The following is a 15,949-nucleotide window of genomic DNA, read 5'->3' as shown; positions in this document are numbered from 1 at the left end:
TTATACATTTCATATAAAAATGTTAATTGTAAAATTATTAAATGCTTAAAATTCTTATTCCAATAGTTATAATACAATGCAGAAATGGTTTTGCTATATTCCTGGTAGTTACTTTCAAATCACTGGTGTTTTCTCTCCTAGGAAGACGCTATATTGACAATGTTTACCGTTCCAAACCTACGAGATGGCCATTTTTCTTATTCATTCCTTTTTTCATTATCCTCAGTGTACTAATTGCCACACTGGTAAAAGTGTATTTCCAGAGGAAAAAATGGAGAACTGAGGATTATACAAGCGATGAGTATATGAATTTCCTATTTAAGATCCATTACTTTTACAATTAGTTGGCCTACAAAGTAACTTATCAATATGTAACATTATGGTGATGCAACTAGTAGTAATTCAGATTATATATTTATCTTTCCATGTAAATTTAATATGCAATATATTAATGATAAATATAATGAATAATAAAAATTTTTTTAATCTTAAAACAACCTGGACTTAAGAGTAAATTTAAGTAACAATGATTTCTGGTTAATGATTATTTCTTTCATTATTTGATCTTAATTATTAAGTATGCATTAAATATCCTGATTTACTTTTTAATAGTTATATATTTCAAAGAGTTTTGCAAACACATTTTATTAAAACATAGCATGGAAATTTAGGAGAGCAGTTAGGCTTTAAGGAACTTCAATAGAGGCAGCCAGAGGTGGAAAAGATTAAAGCATAAGTAAAAATATATTAAAGTAAAATATATAATAGTAAAACTGAAAAATCTAGGTTATAGCCATGGCTACTCTACAGAAAAAAAAAATTTTAATTGAGTAACCTAATAAATATCTGAAAATATTCTTCAAGAGTAAAACAAATATTAAAATTGGTTTACTTCCTTTCATGGAAATTGCTATGAAATAATTTCTGCCTTTGAGTTTTATATCTACGCCCTTCATTTTACTCAAGATGAAATGAATTTTATTAGAACATTTAAAGAACTTTATTAACATATTTAAAGTTGATAATATAAATTAAAAGAGAATACATTCATAGAAATATTTTGAAAAGTTTATGTAAAATTGCTGAAATAATGTGACACATAAAATACTCTCATAAATCAGATAATACTTAAACATATTAAAGGAATTTTCTTATATTGGATGAGTTTATTGTGGGGAAATGAGCAGAATGTGAATGGCAAAAAAAAATGTAAAGCTATTTAGCTAATAATGTTTTATATATATATAAGTATGATCTGAGTTCATTTCCAGGTAAATTTTATTACTGTTCTTTTTCTCATATTAGCCTTGCTTACCATTGAGAAATACTCTCAGTGGTGAGATATTCTTAAGCAGTGGCGGCTCCCAAATCTCAGATAGGGATTCAACACTGCTTCAATACCGCTAGATTACTATAGAGTGTTATAGAACAATCTTTGAAGAAAATGCAGTTTTAAATGATCATTTTTATTTTTAAAAATATAGGCAACCGGAAAGTGAGAGTGAGCCCAAAGACTAGCCTGGAAAACAAAGAGTTCACGACATCACAGTAGGTATCAACTAATTTTAGGGTGAGAGGGAGAAGCAGACAGAGAAAATTTGAAGTATTACACAAATAGAAATAGTGTAAGCGCATTTTAAATGAAGATAGCCATATAGCTGAACATAATAAAAATCAAATTGAAGAATATTTTTCAATATTGTCAGCTATATCATAGACATGGTAAATTTGTCATTTAAAATATTTCTTGCAGTGCTATTTTTTTTTCTAATAATGCTTAATTCTTTAGCATTTGTGTATTCAAATGCTGGTTACAAATGAAGTACATGATAGAACTCTACTTCAAAATAAGTACCTCATACCATTTGCTGAATTCATCATCATTTTTAACTTGATTGATCATACAGGTGATGTTTTCTCCTTCATTTATTCTTCCAGAGTAATTATCTTTGATGAACAGGAAAAATGGAAAAGGAAACAAACATGCACTGATTATCTGGGATTCAAAGCTTGCACATTATGGCTTTCATCTGTCAAGAAAAGATAATTTTCATATATAAATTATATAATACCATAAAACTTATTTGTAAGGAATGCATGTTTATGAGTTTGTATGTTACATATTTCTTATTTTTAAAGTTACCTCATATTAATTTTCTGTTAGTAAGCATTAAATCTGTTAATGAGTAGACATGAGACAAGGAAAATTTACAATATAAGACATGCAACACTGTGATTAAAGACCACTGTTTTATTTTAAGTTGCAATGGTATGTAATGATGTTACAGTCTCAGGTCCACAACCAATCAAAACACGATAACCTTAAGATCTGGAAAAAAATTTCAACTATGTGCTGCTTATGAAAGACAATTTCAGATATATAAAGGTTCAAAGTACAAGATATATATACTGTGAAACTCTATACAAAGAAAAGAAAGCTTGATAGACTTTAACAATAATGCTTTAAAAAAGCATTAGTAAATAGAAAGAAGAACATATCACAGGGGTGGCGCTAGTGGTGGGGAACCTGCCTGCCAATGCAGGAGACATAGGAGATGCGGGTTCGATCCCTAGGTTGGAAAAAGCCCGTGAAGGAGGGCATGGCAACCCACTCCAGTATTCTTGTCTGGAGAACCCCATGGACAGAGGAGCCTAGCAGGGTACAGTCCTTAGGATCACAGAGTCGGACATAACTTAAGTGACTTAGCATGCACAGACAAAAAGAAGCTTTGTTGTTCATTGTTCAGTTGCTCAGTCGTGTCTGACTCTTTGCAATCCTGTGGACTGCAGCACACCAGGCTTCCTGGTCCTTCTTCATCTCCCAGAGCTTGCTCAAACTCATGTCCATTGAGTTGGTGATGCCATCAAACCATCTTGTCCTTTGTCATCCCCTTCTCCTCCTGCCTTCAGGAGAGCTTCAAGAAGCTACAGTAATGCAAATGTGTGAGTCAGGGTTTTCCAGAGAAACAGAAGCAATAGGAGTTATATAGATAGGTGGGAGAGGAAGGAGGGGTGAGGAAATTTATTATAGGAATTGGCTCTCATGGTTATGGAACCCAGGAACTCCCAAGATCTGCCATCTGCAGTGGAAGATTCCCAGTGGAAGAACTGGGAAAGAACTGATAGTGTAATTCAATACAAGTCAATACCTGAGAAATGGGTGTCCAATTATGTAAGTCTCAATCTGAGTCCAAAAACCTGAGGACCAAGAGCGCCAACGGGTGTCTGAAGATAGGACAAGGTGGATATCTCAGCTCAAGCAGAGGGCAAATTGACCTTTCTCCATCTTTTTGTCCTCAACAAATTGAATGGTGCCTACTAGAATTGCTGAGGGTAGACTGCTTCACTCAGTCTAATGATTTGAATACTATCCTCTCCCCAAAACACACAGACACACACAGAAATAATGTTTTATCAGGCATTTGGACATTCCCAAGTTGACACATAAAATTAACCATGACAAGTCATCCCCCTTGCCAACTTGGCATCCATATGCATCTCCTACAGCCATACTCAATCTCCAAATAAAGGTCATAACTGCCTAAAGTGATATAACTACCCTGCATACAACCCAAAATGTCCTAGTTCCTTTCCAGAAGAGAGAAAATTCTTGAGTGATGTTTACTCTTCTGATATTTTATAACTTAAATATTATGAGGTAAAATTTAAAATATTTAGGGGGACTGCAGTCTTAACGGCATGCACACGTGAAAGAAGGAAGGAGCCAAAGTGATAGATCCCTGTAACCTTTTAAATGATTGAATAATGATGTCAGCAAAGGCCTGTCTAGTCAAGGCTATGGTTTTTCCAGTGGTCATGTATGGATGTGAGAGTTGGACTATAAAGAAAGCTGAGCGCCGAAGAATTGATGCTCTTGAACTGTGGTGTTGGAGAAGACTGTTGAGAGTCCCTTGGACTTCAAGGAGATTCAATCAGTCCATCCTAAAGGAGATAAGCCCTGGGTGTTCATTGGAAGGACTGATACTGAAGCTGAAACCCCAATACTTTGGCCACCTGATGCGAAGAACTGACTCATTGGAAAAGACCCTGAAGCTGGGAGGGCTTGGGGGCAGGAGGAGAAGGGGACGGAGGATGAGATGGTTGGATGACATCACCGACTCAATGGACATGGGTTTGGGTGGACTCCTTGAGTTGGTGATGGACAGGGAGGCCTGGCGTGCTGTGGTTCACGGGGTCACAAAGAGTCAGATATGACTGAGCGACTGAACTGAACTGAATGATGAAAATGGATCCAAAATGACTTCTCTACTGAAGCATAAGATTCCTACCTTCTATTAACTCAATTTAGTCTTCAGGAACGGGCAGAACAAGTGAAATACAGACAACTGAAGAGAAGAAAACTGCACTTTAGAACTTTCTCCATGACTGTCCTTAAGCCCTGCCCTTCTACTTATTTTAATTTTGCTGTGCATTTATAAATAGTGAAGACCAAAAAAATAGAAGAAACATTTAGGAGCTTTATACCAAGAAATTTACCTTGAAAGCTGCTATTCTAGGAGGGGAAAGTGTATCAAGTTTCTGTCTGTTTTTGTTTTTTTTTAAACAAGGTTTCTTATGTCCTTAGATTTTGAAGGATAAGACAAATATAAACTCATACCTGCAGACTATTTTTAGCAGCTGTGTAAGAATAAGATTTGTAAATTAAGGGCTTTGTAATGTGGATGTTTTGCTACTAGAGTTGACTACTCGAAGATCTTTTATAGCTCTTCAATGTTTTATTTTTGATCTATCACTTCAATGACATTATTTGACCAGAAATCCATCTGTCTTTCTAAACTGTGGCCTTATTATGAACAGTAATTTCATTCACTGCGCAAATGTCCACGTATTATCAGGTTTAAGCAATATCATAGTGCTATTACTCAAAGAAGTTGAATGAGGTGAACATTGATATAGCTCTTTCCCCTTTCCTCCATTTTTTAACTGTAACAAATACTTTTCTGTTCCCCTCCCCCTTCCCCTTTCCCCTTCCATTTTGGGAAACATGTCAGGAACTAGATAGTTTAAGATGAGCAACTGAGGGGACTGAGAGATTGATCCACACAGAGCCTGGCTTCCTTGTGCTTCATCTTAAGGCTTTCTGTTGGCCAGCCTAATTAAGTACCTTTTAACAAGAGAACCTCATGGAAATCCAGCTGGCAACGCAAGAGGTTCAGGAAGCAGGACCACAGAGGTTATAATCATATCCTAAAGAGAGAGCAAGCGATTGGCTTGTTTAGCTTTTGTTGTTGTTCTTCCCCTGTTATCTGCTTAATAGAACTTTGTGTGGTGGGAAAGATTTTTAAAACACATACATACACAGTATATATGGGGCCACGCACAGGCGGGAGCTGGCAGTGCAGAGAGGAGACACTGTCTACAGCGACAGCTTCTACTACCAGCCCTTGGGGCACTCACCCCTGTGCTCAAGCAATCATCGTCAATGACAAAGTGACTATTGAAGTTATAATTGTACTAAATTAATGCTAATAATTTGGATATTTTATTTTATGTCTGGCCGCTCAGGTAATGTTAGCCCTTAACCAAGCTTATGTGGTTTTTTCCCTTTTTTTTTTTTTCTTTCTGGGTACATAATATTTGGATATAGGAAATGTGTTATTCTTGCAGCCTTGATGTTCAGGGTGGATTTTAAAATATAAATTTTTGTGAGGTTTCAAAGATTAAGGTTATTTTGATAATGTTATTTACAGATTTAAAAGATATGGCTATCACAAGTATGTTGAGGGAGAAAAATGCTGCATAAAATACCTGACTTGGAATAAATCTTTTGCATTAATAAAAAAATTAAAAATATTTAAATACTTATAAAAGTCAATACATCTTATGTTACATGATAAAGGAATAAAAGATGAAAGAAAACATATTTTTGCTTAATATATGCTTACATATAGACAAATGTATTCATAACAAAATAAGGAGAATATACTCATAAAATTACAGTCTGCATTTCTATAACTGGTCACAAGGTTGTAGCTGGTACTACTCTGATGCTTTGGTGATCCAAACTTTCATTTCTGAAAGGTCTGTTCCATTAGTGGTCCTTTCTGGGTCGTAGTTCTTCGCTGACCATAATTACAGAGCATGCCAATGCTGGGAGACATTCCACAGGGTTTCCTTAACTCACACAGACTCTTCTTTACCTCCATTGTTGAGTAGTCGTCCAGTTGCTCTTTGTATTCAAGATCATTAACTACAGTCAATACCTTACCTCCCTTGTTTTCCTGTTGATTCAGAGGTACAAAGAACAAAAGTGACCATGTAGCAATTTTAATTCCAATTAAGGAATCACCGTTGTGTTTCCAGGTGAAAGCATTCTTCCCTCTAGGACTAAGACTTGTAGGCCAACACAGCTTAAAGTCGGAAAACAGGAAGCAAAAATTCTGCTAGTAGATCATTTAGGGCGACAGTGAAGATGCCATTTCTATTTCTACCCTCAATTCTAGGACCCATGAATTCTGACTTGGAGAAACATCATATGTTGGGCACTGATTTAGAGCATATGCAGTCTTCTGGAGAACCTGGCCCCAGACCTGAAAAATACTGCCACCTACCCAGCACTCTAACTGAGTGTTCAAAAGGCCATGCCACCATTCTATCAGGCCAGCAGCTTCAGTATGCTGGCGAAAGAGTGAATTCCATGAGCCCAGGGGGCATTGTTGCAATACTTTTGCTGTGAAGTTAGTTCCTTGCTCAGAAGCAATGCTGAGTAGAAATACTATGATCATGGGTGAGTCATTCTGTCAGTCAATGGATGGCAGTTCTGACAGAAGCATTGCATATAAGGAAGGTAAATCTGAATCCACAGTGTCTATTCCAATAAGGAAACAACCCTGCCAACCCTTGATGGAAGTGGCCCAATGCAATCAACCTGCACCCAGGTAGCTGGCTGATCATTCTGGAGAATGGTGCCATACCTTGGGCTCCTCTGTGGCTGGAAGGCTAGGCCCTCAGCAGTGAGCAGCCAGGTTGAGGTTGGTGAGTGGAGTTCCACGTCGCTAAACCCATCCTGCCACCATGATCACCTTGGCCATGAGCCCCTTGGGTGAAAAGAGGCCTGGCTAGGAAAAAGGCTGACTAGTATCCACAAAATGGGTCATCCTCTCCTCTTAGGCTCTTAAAAACTGTTCCCTGCTGAGATCACCCTTTAGTGAACATTCACATGAGACACAAACCTCTTTCTTATCCATTCAGAGAGGTCTGGCTATTTCTTCTTCCAAGCAAATACACTCACAAGTCTATTGCGCTTTTGTGACCTGCAGGGTTTGTGGAAGTAAGCGCTTTAGTCTGGACAAACGTAGTCAACAAGATATCCACCCCAGTTTGACAGCAGTTGGGGGTGGCTACTTTATAGGGGCCCCTACATTTTGGTACTAGTTTGTCTTCCAGGGACCTCTATTTCCAGGTTTTAAGAAGAAGTTAAATCCTGGGGTTTATTTTTGAAGAAAGTGACCCCCTGCTGTATATTTAGTGGGAGCTGGCAGTGGGCAGAGTCCTGGATTGCCTTCTGAACTTGTCTGTGATTAATAGTGTACTGCCATTATACAGGCTCACTTTCTTATCTAGCAGCATGTCAGTGGTAAAAAAATAAAATAAAAATAAAAAAGGCCTCCCATAAGTCATTTCAAGTGGGTTAAGCCTCAGACCCCTCCTAGGGCTACAGATGCTGAGGTGTGCAATAGGAAGCAAGGTGGCCCTGGGCTCATGAGTCTCTTGACAGAGCTCTGCTAAGATTTTCTTTAAAGGAGTGTTCACTGTCTCTACCTTCCCTGAAGACGGGGGGTGCCAAGAGGTATGTCGCTTGTAGTCTATCTTTAGGGCCCCTGTGAGCCCCTCTGTGATTTTGGCTATAAAAGAAGGCCCACTATTGCCCTGGATGGATTTGGGAGATATATCCTGGTATTGGGATCATTTGGGTGAAATATGACTGCCAGTCTCTCCCCTACTCCCACCCCAGGTATGTCCATCAGTGATGAACTGGCCCGAGTAACAAAGGGAGATCTGATGGGTCTATGAGTTATTGGATTGGATGGATCAGTGGGTTACTATACACACAGAAATCACAGGCAAAGCTTACTTGTTTTACTGTTCTTTTAAGCCCATTCTCTGAAAAAGCCTTTGGCCTCACGTTCCATAGTGCATCCTTCCCATGGTGGGTGGCGGCAGATAAGCTCTTGGTCTCCATTTTTGGGCCTCAGAGATTAGAACCTTACCCTCCTTTTATACCAGCCTGTGTTTCCTTTCTCATAGCTGCATTTCTTAGCATTTTCTCCTTCCTGTGGTGAATTGTGGCGGAGGCTAGGGAGTTCGGGGAAGGGTGGCTAGTGACTAGGGCCATAACTTGCTCAGGTTCTTTCAATGGAGCTGCCTGTTTTTCAGCTCCATCAGCTTTGCTGTTTCCTTGGCTCACAAAAGATCCCTCGCTCTGGTAGCCCCTACAGTGGATTACTGCTACCCAGGTCAGGAGCCGTACTGCTTATAAAAGAGCCAGAATCAAATCTGTATGTTTTGTGGGGGTTTATATCTATCAGTTAACATTTCTCTTTTTCCAAATGGCAGCATAATCATGTATCATGTATCACATGGAACCCATATTTAGAGTCAGTAAAAATGTTTAATTTCTTATCCGTTTTCATTGCAAAGCCTTCAGTAATGCAGTTAGTTCAGCCTTCTGGGCCGACGCCCAGCAGGGCCTTGGTTTCCATGACTTCATCTAGACTAACTGTGGCATACCCCGCCTTTCAGGTTCCCATTATTACAAAACTTCTCCTATCAGTAAATCACTAGACCTCAAGGCTTCATCTAGAAGATCAGACTCACTGGAGTAAATTTATTATATGGTCTCTACACACTGATGCACAAAATCTCCACTCTCAACCACTTAATGCAGAGTTGCCAGGTTCAAGGTTTGGCACACCTTAAGGTCATGTCAGACAAAGGAGCCTGGCATGCTGCAGCCCATGAGGTCTCAGAGTTAGATACGACTTAGCAACTGAACAACAACAACAAGGTAATGTCGGGGTGTCCTTTAGGAGGGACTGACATCTTGTTAGCCTTTCCCCAGTCAACTAATAATGTCCCTTAACTTCCAGCACAGAATGTACATGGTGAGGGTTAACACATCTCAGCGTTGTCACAGGGTGAGATTGGGAGCGTCATAACCAACAGGGCTGAGACCACTCCTGCCCACAGGCAGCCTGGCCATCCCAGGGCCACAGAGTCGAGTTGTGTCGAGAAGTCAGTCCCTGGTGTCTGATCCAGCCCCAGCTTTTGGGTCAGGACTCCTAGTTCTACCCCTCACCTCTCATGAACATATTGGGGGCTTGTCCAAATTCAGAAACCCGGCGCTGGTGCTCTGCTCAACTGTCTAAAAGCTGCAAAAGCCCACAGGTGGTCCCTATTCATTGAAGGGGCTCTCTTCTGTCTCTTTATAGCCTCATTATTGGGGTTTTGCTGGAAGGCCATAATTTGGAACCCAGACAAGATAGAACCCAGCCATCCTGGGAAAGCCTTGGAGCTGCCAACTTGTGGTCAGAGAAGGTAATACACTAACTGCTGTTTTTGATCAACAATCAGGACTCCTGCCCCTGGGGTCAAAACAAACCCTAAATACTGAGCCCCATGACTGTGAGATCTGAGCCATGGTTGGGGAGACATTATTTCTTCTTTCTGCCACAAAATTTAGCACCTTAACAGTATTTGGATCTAAATCCTGTTTTGTTTCACCTTTTGTTGCTCAGCTGCCAAATTGGGTCCAACTCTTTGTGACCCCATGGACTGCAGCACACCAGGCTTCCCTGTTCCTCACCGTCTCCTGGAGTTTGCCCAAATTCACGTCAATTGAGTCAGTGATGCCATCCAACCGTCTCATCCTCTGCCACCCTGTTCTCCTTTTGCCTTCAATTTTTTCGTGCCCTCAGTGTCCTTTCCAATGAGTCCCCTGTTCACATCAAGTATTGGAACTTCAGCTTCAGCATCAGTTCTTCCAATGAGTTTTCAGGATTGATTTCCTTTAAAATTGACTGATTTGATCTCCTTGCAATCCAAGGGACTCTCAAGAGTCTTCTCCAACACCACAGTTCAAAAGCATCAGTTCTTCAGCACTCAGGTTTCTTTATAGTCAAACTAGCACATCCATACATGACTACTGGAAAGACCACACCTTTGAGTATATGGACCTTTGTTGGCAAAGTTATCTTTGCTTTTTAGCGCACTGTTTAGTCGCACTAAATATCAATAAATCAACCTATGCATGAATTCCCTCATTTCCCTTGCTAACATGTTTCCAAAAAGGTGGACGCTATCCCAAAAACCATGCAGAAACACTACTGTCCAGTTATATTGGTTAGCCTCCAGGGTGTCAACGTCCTATTCAAAGACAAAAAGTAAGAGGAGTATGGATGTAGGGGAATAGAGAAAAATGCAGCTTTGAGGTCCAAAACAGAAATACTGAGTGTCCCCTGGCAGGCACTTGGGCAAGGAGGGTGTGTGGGTTTGACACCACTGGGTGAATAGGGATGACAACCACATTTAGTGCTTTGCAAGTCTTGCACAAACTGATATTCTTCATCAGGCTTATGAATGGGGAGGTCTGGGGTGTTGTAAGAGGATTGGCAGGGCTTAATGAGTCCGTGTTTGAAAAATCTGATGAGCAGTGATTGCGTCCTCACCAGAGTCTCAGATTTAAAGATATGTCCTTCCAGGGGTATTTTCCCCCAGGCCTTAATAATTCTTATTGTGTGGGGGTGGGGTGGGGGGGGGGTTGGGGAGGTCAGGGAAATTACACGTTTTGCCATCCTGGAACCCAGGTATCACAAAATCCAAGATTTAATTGTTTTTAAATTTGAAGGGATGCCTGGGGAGTATCTTGATGAGCAGCAGGTGGGTCACCTGGGGCTGCTAACAGATGCAGTCTCTGTTTGAATTCTCTACCTCCTCAGACTTCACCCTGCCCTAAGCACATACTAGCTCCTAATTGATTTAGCAAATCTCTCCAGAGAAGATGGTCAGAGCATTCTGCCATATACAAAAAGGAGTGAGTAATAATAATAGACCTGATTCTGCAGGCAAGGGGAGACGTAAATTGCCTTACCATTGGCCGTCTATCAGCTACCATCACAGTGCAGTCAGGGTTGGAGACGGGGCCTGCCAGCCAAGCCAGAACAGAGCAGGAGGCTCCAGTGTTAACAAGAATTAATTTCTGCTTCCCGCCACATCACGAGTGACCCACAGCTCCTCTGGAGTCATGAGGATGGATCAACTGGGATGTGAACCTGGAAAGGCACTTGGGCCCCATCAGACGGTATGCAGGAATCTCTCATAGGAGAGATTTGCAAGGAGCTAGGACATCCCTCCTTCCAGTTCCCTCCCTTTCAACAAAAGACATGCTGCTTTGGGCCCAGATGGCTTCCACTGAGTCAGCCTTCTTGGTCCTCCAGGGTCCCCTTGAGGTCATGGGAGAATCAGTACAGTCAAAAGCTTTTTTTCTGTTTGTTTTTTAATTAGCCTCATATCCATTTTGGCCTCTTCTGTGAAGTGTTGCTTATTATTGACCTTGAAGTCCTCCTCTACCAAGGTTGACAACGGGGTTCGGGGCCCAGCCTCAAGCTTTTGTAATGTTTTCCAGATGTCAGGAGTGGCCTGGGAGATAAAATGCATGGCCAATAGGGACCTCCCTTCTGCTGACTCAAGGTCTGGGTGAGTGTCCTTCCCCAAGTCCCTGTCACCTGGCTCAGGAAGACTACTGGGCTTTCATCTTTTTCCTGTGTAATCTCTCGGACCTTATCATAATTTTAAGGCTTCGCTATACGCCTTTTCATGGTTTCCGACAGACAAGTAGCATAATGTCTCCTCCCAGCCTGCCTACATTGTCTACATAGTCCCAGCATGGGTCATGTTCGGGGTTCATCCCCACCTGCCTGATAAGTTTGGTGGTGCTGACTGGCGGCTAGTAGGCCATCTGAGGGTCTCCTGGCATTTCTCAGTCTCTGCTCCTTTTCATCGCAGGTACAACAGGGGGCCAGAGTAACCATGATGTCCCGCCAGTGAGAGGGAATGTCAATCCCAGCCTGGTCAGTTCATCCCTAAACTTGTCAGGCTTCTTTGAGAAGGGGACACTCCCTTGAGTTGTCACTCGACTCCCAGCAGGTGGGAGTCTTCTACTTCCTAGGAGAAGTAAAAGGCCTTGTGGGGCGGAGGTGGGGGCTGTCTTTGAGCTTGATTGGAGCCCCCCTGGGGAAAGCTCTGGAGGCTCCAGTTTGGGAGGGTTCTGATTTGACAAGGTAAGATGGAAGTCGGAGGGCTGAAGGCGGTGATGAAAGGGAAAAAATGGGGGCCTGAAAAGGGGGTTTGGGGGGCCAATGGCTTGTCAGGGGTTGAAAAACCCAGGTCCCTGAGGTCTGGCTCCGAGTCTATTGGGGGCAGCACAGGAACAGAAGGTCCTCACTCAATGACAGGAACCCCTCAGTCAGGACTCTCGAAAAAGTCTCATAAAGAGGACACATACTCAACCTCCCTCCATTTTTTAGACTTCTTAACAAATTGGTCCAGTTGCAAACTGGTGTCCTAGTTTAAAGGATCCCCCATGCTAGGGCCACTTCTTCTGGTCACCTGAGGCACATTGGTGTCAGGCTGCATTGCAAAAGAAAATCAGCTTTTTTTTTTTATAACTGTCTCCACAATCTTCTATTGTGGAGAATGCAGCCCTGAGGAGAATCTTTGGGGGTTCCCTGGGCATTTTCCATGTTTCCATATAAGCCTGGAGGCTAACAGTGAGAGAGCCTGGGAACTCGAGGCCTGGTATAACCACCAAGGGGTTCACAGGATTCCCTCCTCAGAGTCAGACACACACACGAGGGGCTTCCAGGATGAAGGGGACGGGAGTGTAGGCGTGAGGTCCAAGGGAAAGGGGGATAAAAAACGACTGAAAAAGAGAAAGAGGCAGAGAGAGAGATTGCCTTTTCCACTCACCCCCTACAGATGTCTACTCAGGCACCCACCCCGGCGCTTCCAGAAAGGGCCAGCGAGCGAGGGAGCACCCCGTCCACTGCCTGCCCGGTCCTCGAGCCCAGAATCCAGCCAGTTGTAGGTTGTGAAAGTGAGTCGCTCAGTAGTGTCCCATTCTTTGCGACCCCATGGACTGCAGCCCACCAGGCTCCTCTATCCAGGGAATTCTCCAGGCAAGAACACTGGAGTGGGCTTGCCATTTCCTTCTCCAGGGGATCTTCCCCACCCAGGGATCGAACCCGGGTCTCCCACATTGCAGGCAGATTCTTTACCAACTGAGCCTCCGGGGAAGCGCGCGCGTTGTGTGCGGGACTGGCGCCTACGCTACCTCACAGAAATCTGTCACTTCAGCCGGTTCCCTCAGAGCTTCTCTCTCCAGCAGGAAAATGAGGATACTGGGACGATCGGACTTCTGGCCACGACGTGATACGAGGTCCGATTCCCCCATCACCCTCGGGAATCTCTGGTCAGGAAGAGCCCGCAAGGCCGGGAGCTGCGTGCTGAGGAGCACGCCCCTCCCGCCCATGCTGGTCACCCAGCGAGATGAGCCGCTGCCGGCCGGAGGGAGCTGGTCCCGCAAGCCAAGAGGAGGGACGCGGCAGTCGCCCACGGCCGAGCTCTCGGAAGGACAGGACAAAAGGAGGGGATGCAGAGGGGACGCAGCAGCTGTCAGGAGAAGGAAGGGGCAAAGGGGAGAAGGAAGCGTTGTCTGAACGAGGGTCCTCAGGCCCCCAGGGGCCAGGAAGGCAGACTTACCAAACGTGGGGGGAGTTAGGGTTCTGGTCTTTTTGTGTCTTGTTCATGATTTGCTCCAACTGGGCATGCGCTCAGTTATTTTTAGTCCATGCTCCATTACTCTGGGAGAAAATTTAACTGCCACTGTTTACATTGATGATACTTTTATAGTAGCTCATGATTTTGGAATGTTGTGGAAGCAACCTGGTTTCCTTCCTTCTAACAAATAACAATTTTAAACAGCTGCCATGTTCACCAATTATTAAATGTAATACTTTAAGCCCGTCACTTCAGCTATTATGATGACCCTGGGGAATCCTAAACTTAACTCTCTGGGAGTGAAGGGAAATAACTTTGCTGACATTTCTGCAAGGAATTTAAGGGCAACAGCTGCCAAACTTGCGTCATGGTCCAAAGGGATATTTCTCCAAATGAAAACAGAAAAACTGGCTAGGGAAGCTCAACAATTGGCCTCAAAAAATAAAATAAAATAAAAAAGGAAAATGGAGATTAAAAGTTCAACACTTGTTCTTGTGATAAAAAGAGAAATCTCTGGTTTGGACCAATTTATTCCTTCTCAGATCCAGATTTACCGTTTCAGGGCCTGCTCTGCAATAATGGATTGAACGCTATTTTCGCCGTTAGTGAAGGCAGTGGTAGGACTAGCCAGCAGAGGGCACCAGAGGTACATTGAAGGAAGAACAGGCTCCACCCGCGTGTAGCCTTTTTTTTAATGCTGCACAGGGCGTATGAAGTCCAATGATGCCTTATCCCAGCTGCTCACGCTCCCAGAGTATGTCTCCCTTAGGTGATCTCGCTGGCCCTCCAGGGTCCAGTAACCACATTCTCGGATCCTACTGATACCGCCTCATGGAGTTCAGGTCTTGCTCCTGCGTCACCACCTCCGCAGACTTTGTACAACCCCCGCAGCAGTTGTGGTTTACCCACACCCATCCCGACTCAGACACTGTACGCTCCAGCGCGCATGATGTGGCATTGGTTCTCTCAGCAGCACCCGCTGGAGTTATGTTTTCTGCTTTTCTCCATGTCTGTGGGCTGCCTCTGGCCCGAGCCATCAAGCAGGCAGAAATCCACCTTCTCCAGTGAGGTCCGAACCTCAGCCTTGGGAGAGCGGCCACTCTTCCAAGTGTATCCTCCCTTGGGTCCTTTCCCTCAGACCTAAGATACCTGTTGAGTTCTCATGATATCTTTATAATGGCTCTCCAATGGAGTATATTGTTAAACTGCCTATTTAAATTACTGTGTAATCCCTGTTCTCCTGATTGGACCTGCACAAACGTAAGGCCACAGGCACAAGCTAAAGGAGGAATTCCACTGCTACTGTGCTGAATGACATCGGAGAGTCTGACTTGACGACTTGGCGGACCATAATGAGCAGTTGTGTCCCATGGTAAAATAGTCCATCTCTACTAGATCCCAGGAACACACCATTTCTCAAAAGATACATAAAAATTAGGTTCATGACTTTGAAAAGAGCCTTTGCAAGTAAGTGGTCCTGATGCTTTTACTTCCTTGAAAGTATTACCCGCTCAGCCGTGTCTGACTCTTTGCAATCCCATGGATTGTAGCCCGCCAGGCTCCTCTGTCCATGGGATTCTCCAGGCAAGAATACTGGAGTGGGTTGCCGTGCCCTCCTCCAGAGGATCTTCCCGACCCGGGGATTGAACCCCAGCCTCCTATATTGCAGGTAGATTCTTTACTGTCTAGGCCACCAGGGAAGCCCTTAGCTTCATGGTAAACCTCCTCTTGGTAAACAGGAATCTGAACACAACAAAGCAGGTATACAGCTTCCAAAGAGGAGAAGTGGTAACAAGAGAAAGACTGGATTCAACAACTCCTGAGTAAATGCCACGAGGACAAGTCACAGGCTAGCTGAAGTCTATGAAGGAGGAAGGAGGGAAGTGGGGCAGAGGTTCAGGTCAACGGAAAGAGCAGAAAGGAAAAGGGATACTCTCTATGCTGGGGTCTTGAGACACAACCGGCAGGCTCTCAGGGCTTTATGGGGTGAGGGTCTTTGACTGCTTTCAGCCGACTGAGAGTCTTTTTCAAGTTAGATACAGTGGAAGTTGAAACTGAAAATACAGAGAAAACACCAGACATAATTAGCATGATTCAGGCACGGATGATTTATTATTTCATAATTTAAACCGTCAGCAGTGACAATAGAGGG

The 15,949-nt window shown here is 43.2% G+C and overlaps 1 protein-coding gene across 1 annotated transcript in view; it reads left to right on the top strand.

Annotated features, from left to right (window-relative positions):
* Window positions 1-1,518, top strand: part of LOC136176627 (disintegrin and metalloproteinase domain-containing protein 2) — a 112,728-nt gene extending 111,210 nt beyond the window's left edge. The window contains exons 19-20 of the mRNA XM_065947068.1: window positions 142-301; window positions 1,485-1,518. Of these exons, the coding sequence (XP_065803140.1) occupies window positions 142-301; window positions 1,485-1,518 (194 nt within the window). The remainder of the gene's footprint in view (window positions 1-141; window positions 302-1,484) is intronic.
* The last annotated feature ends 14,431 nt before the right edge of the window (window positions 1,519-15,949 follow it).

The sequence above is a fragment of the Muntiacus reevesi genome, chromosome 10 (genome assembly GCF_963930625.1).
Source record: "Muntiacus reevesi chromosome 10, mMunRee1.1, whole genome shotgun sequence".
In the NCBI taxonomy this organism is placed as follows: domain Eukaryota; kingdom Metazoa; phylum Chordata; class Mammalia; order Artiodactyla; family Cervidae; genus Muntiacus; species Muntiacus reevesi.
Note: the sequence above shows the minus strand (reverse complement) of the source record. Positions and strands in the feature narration are given on the sequence as shown.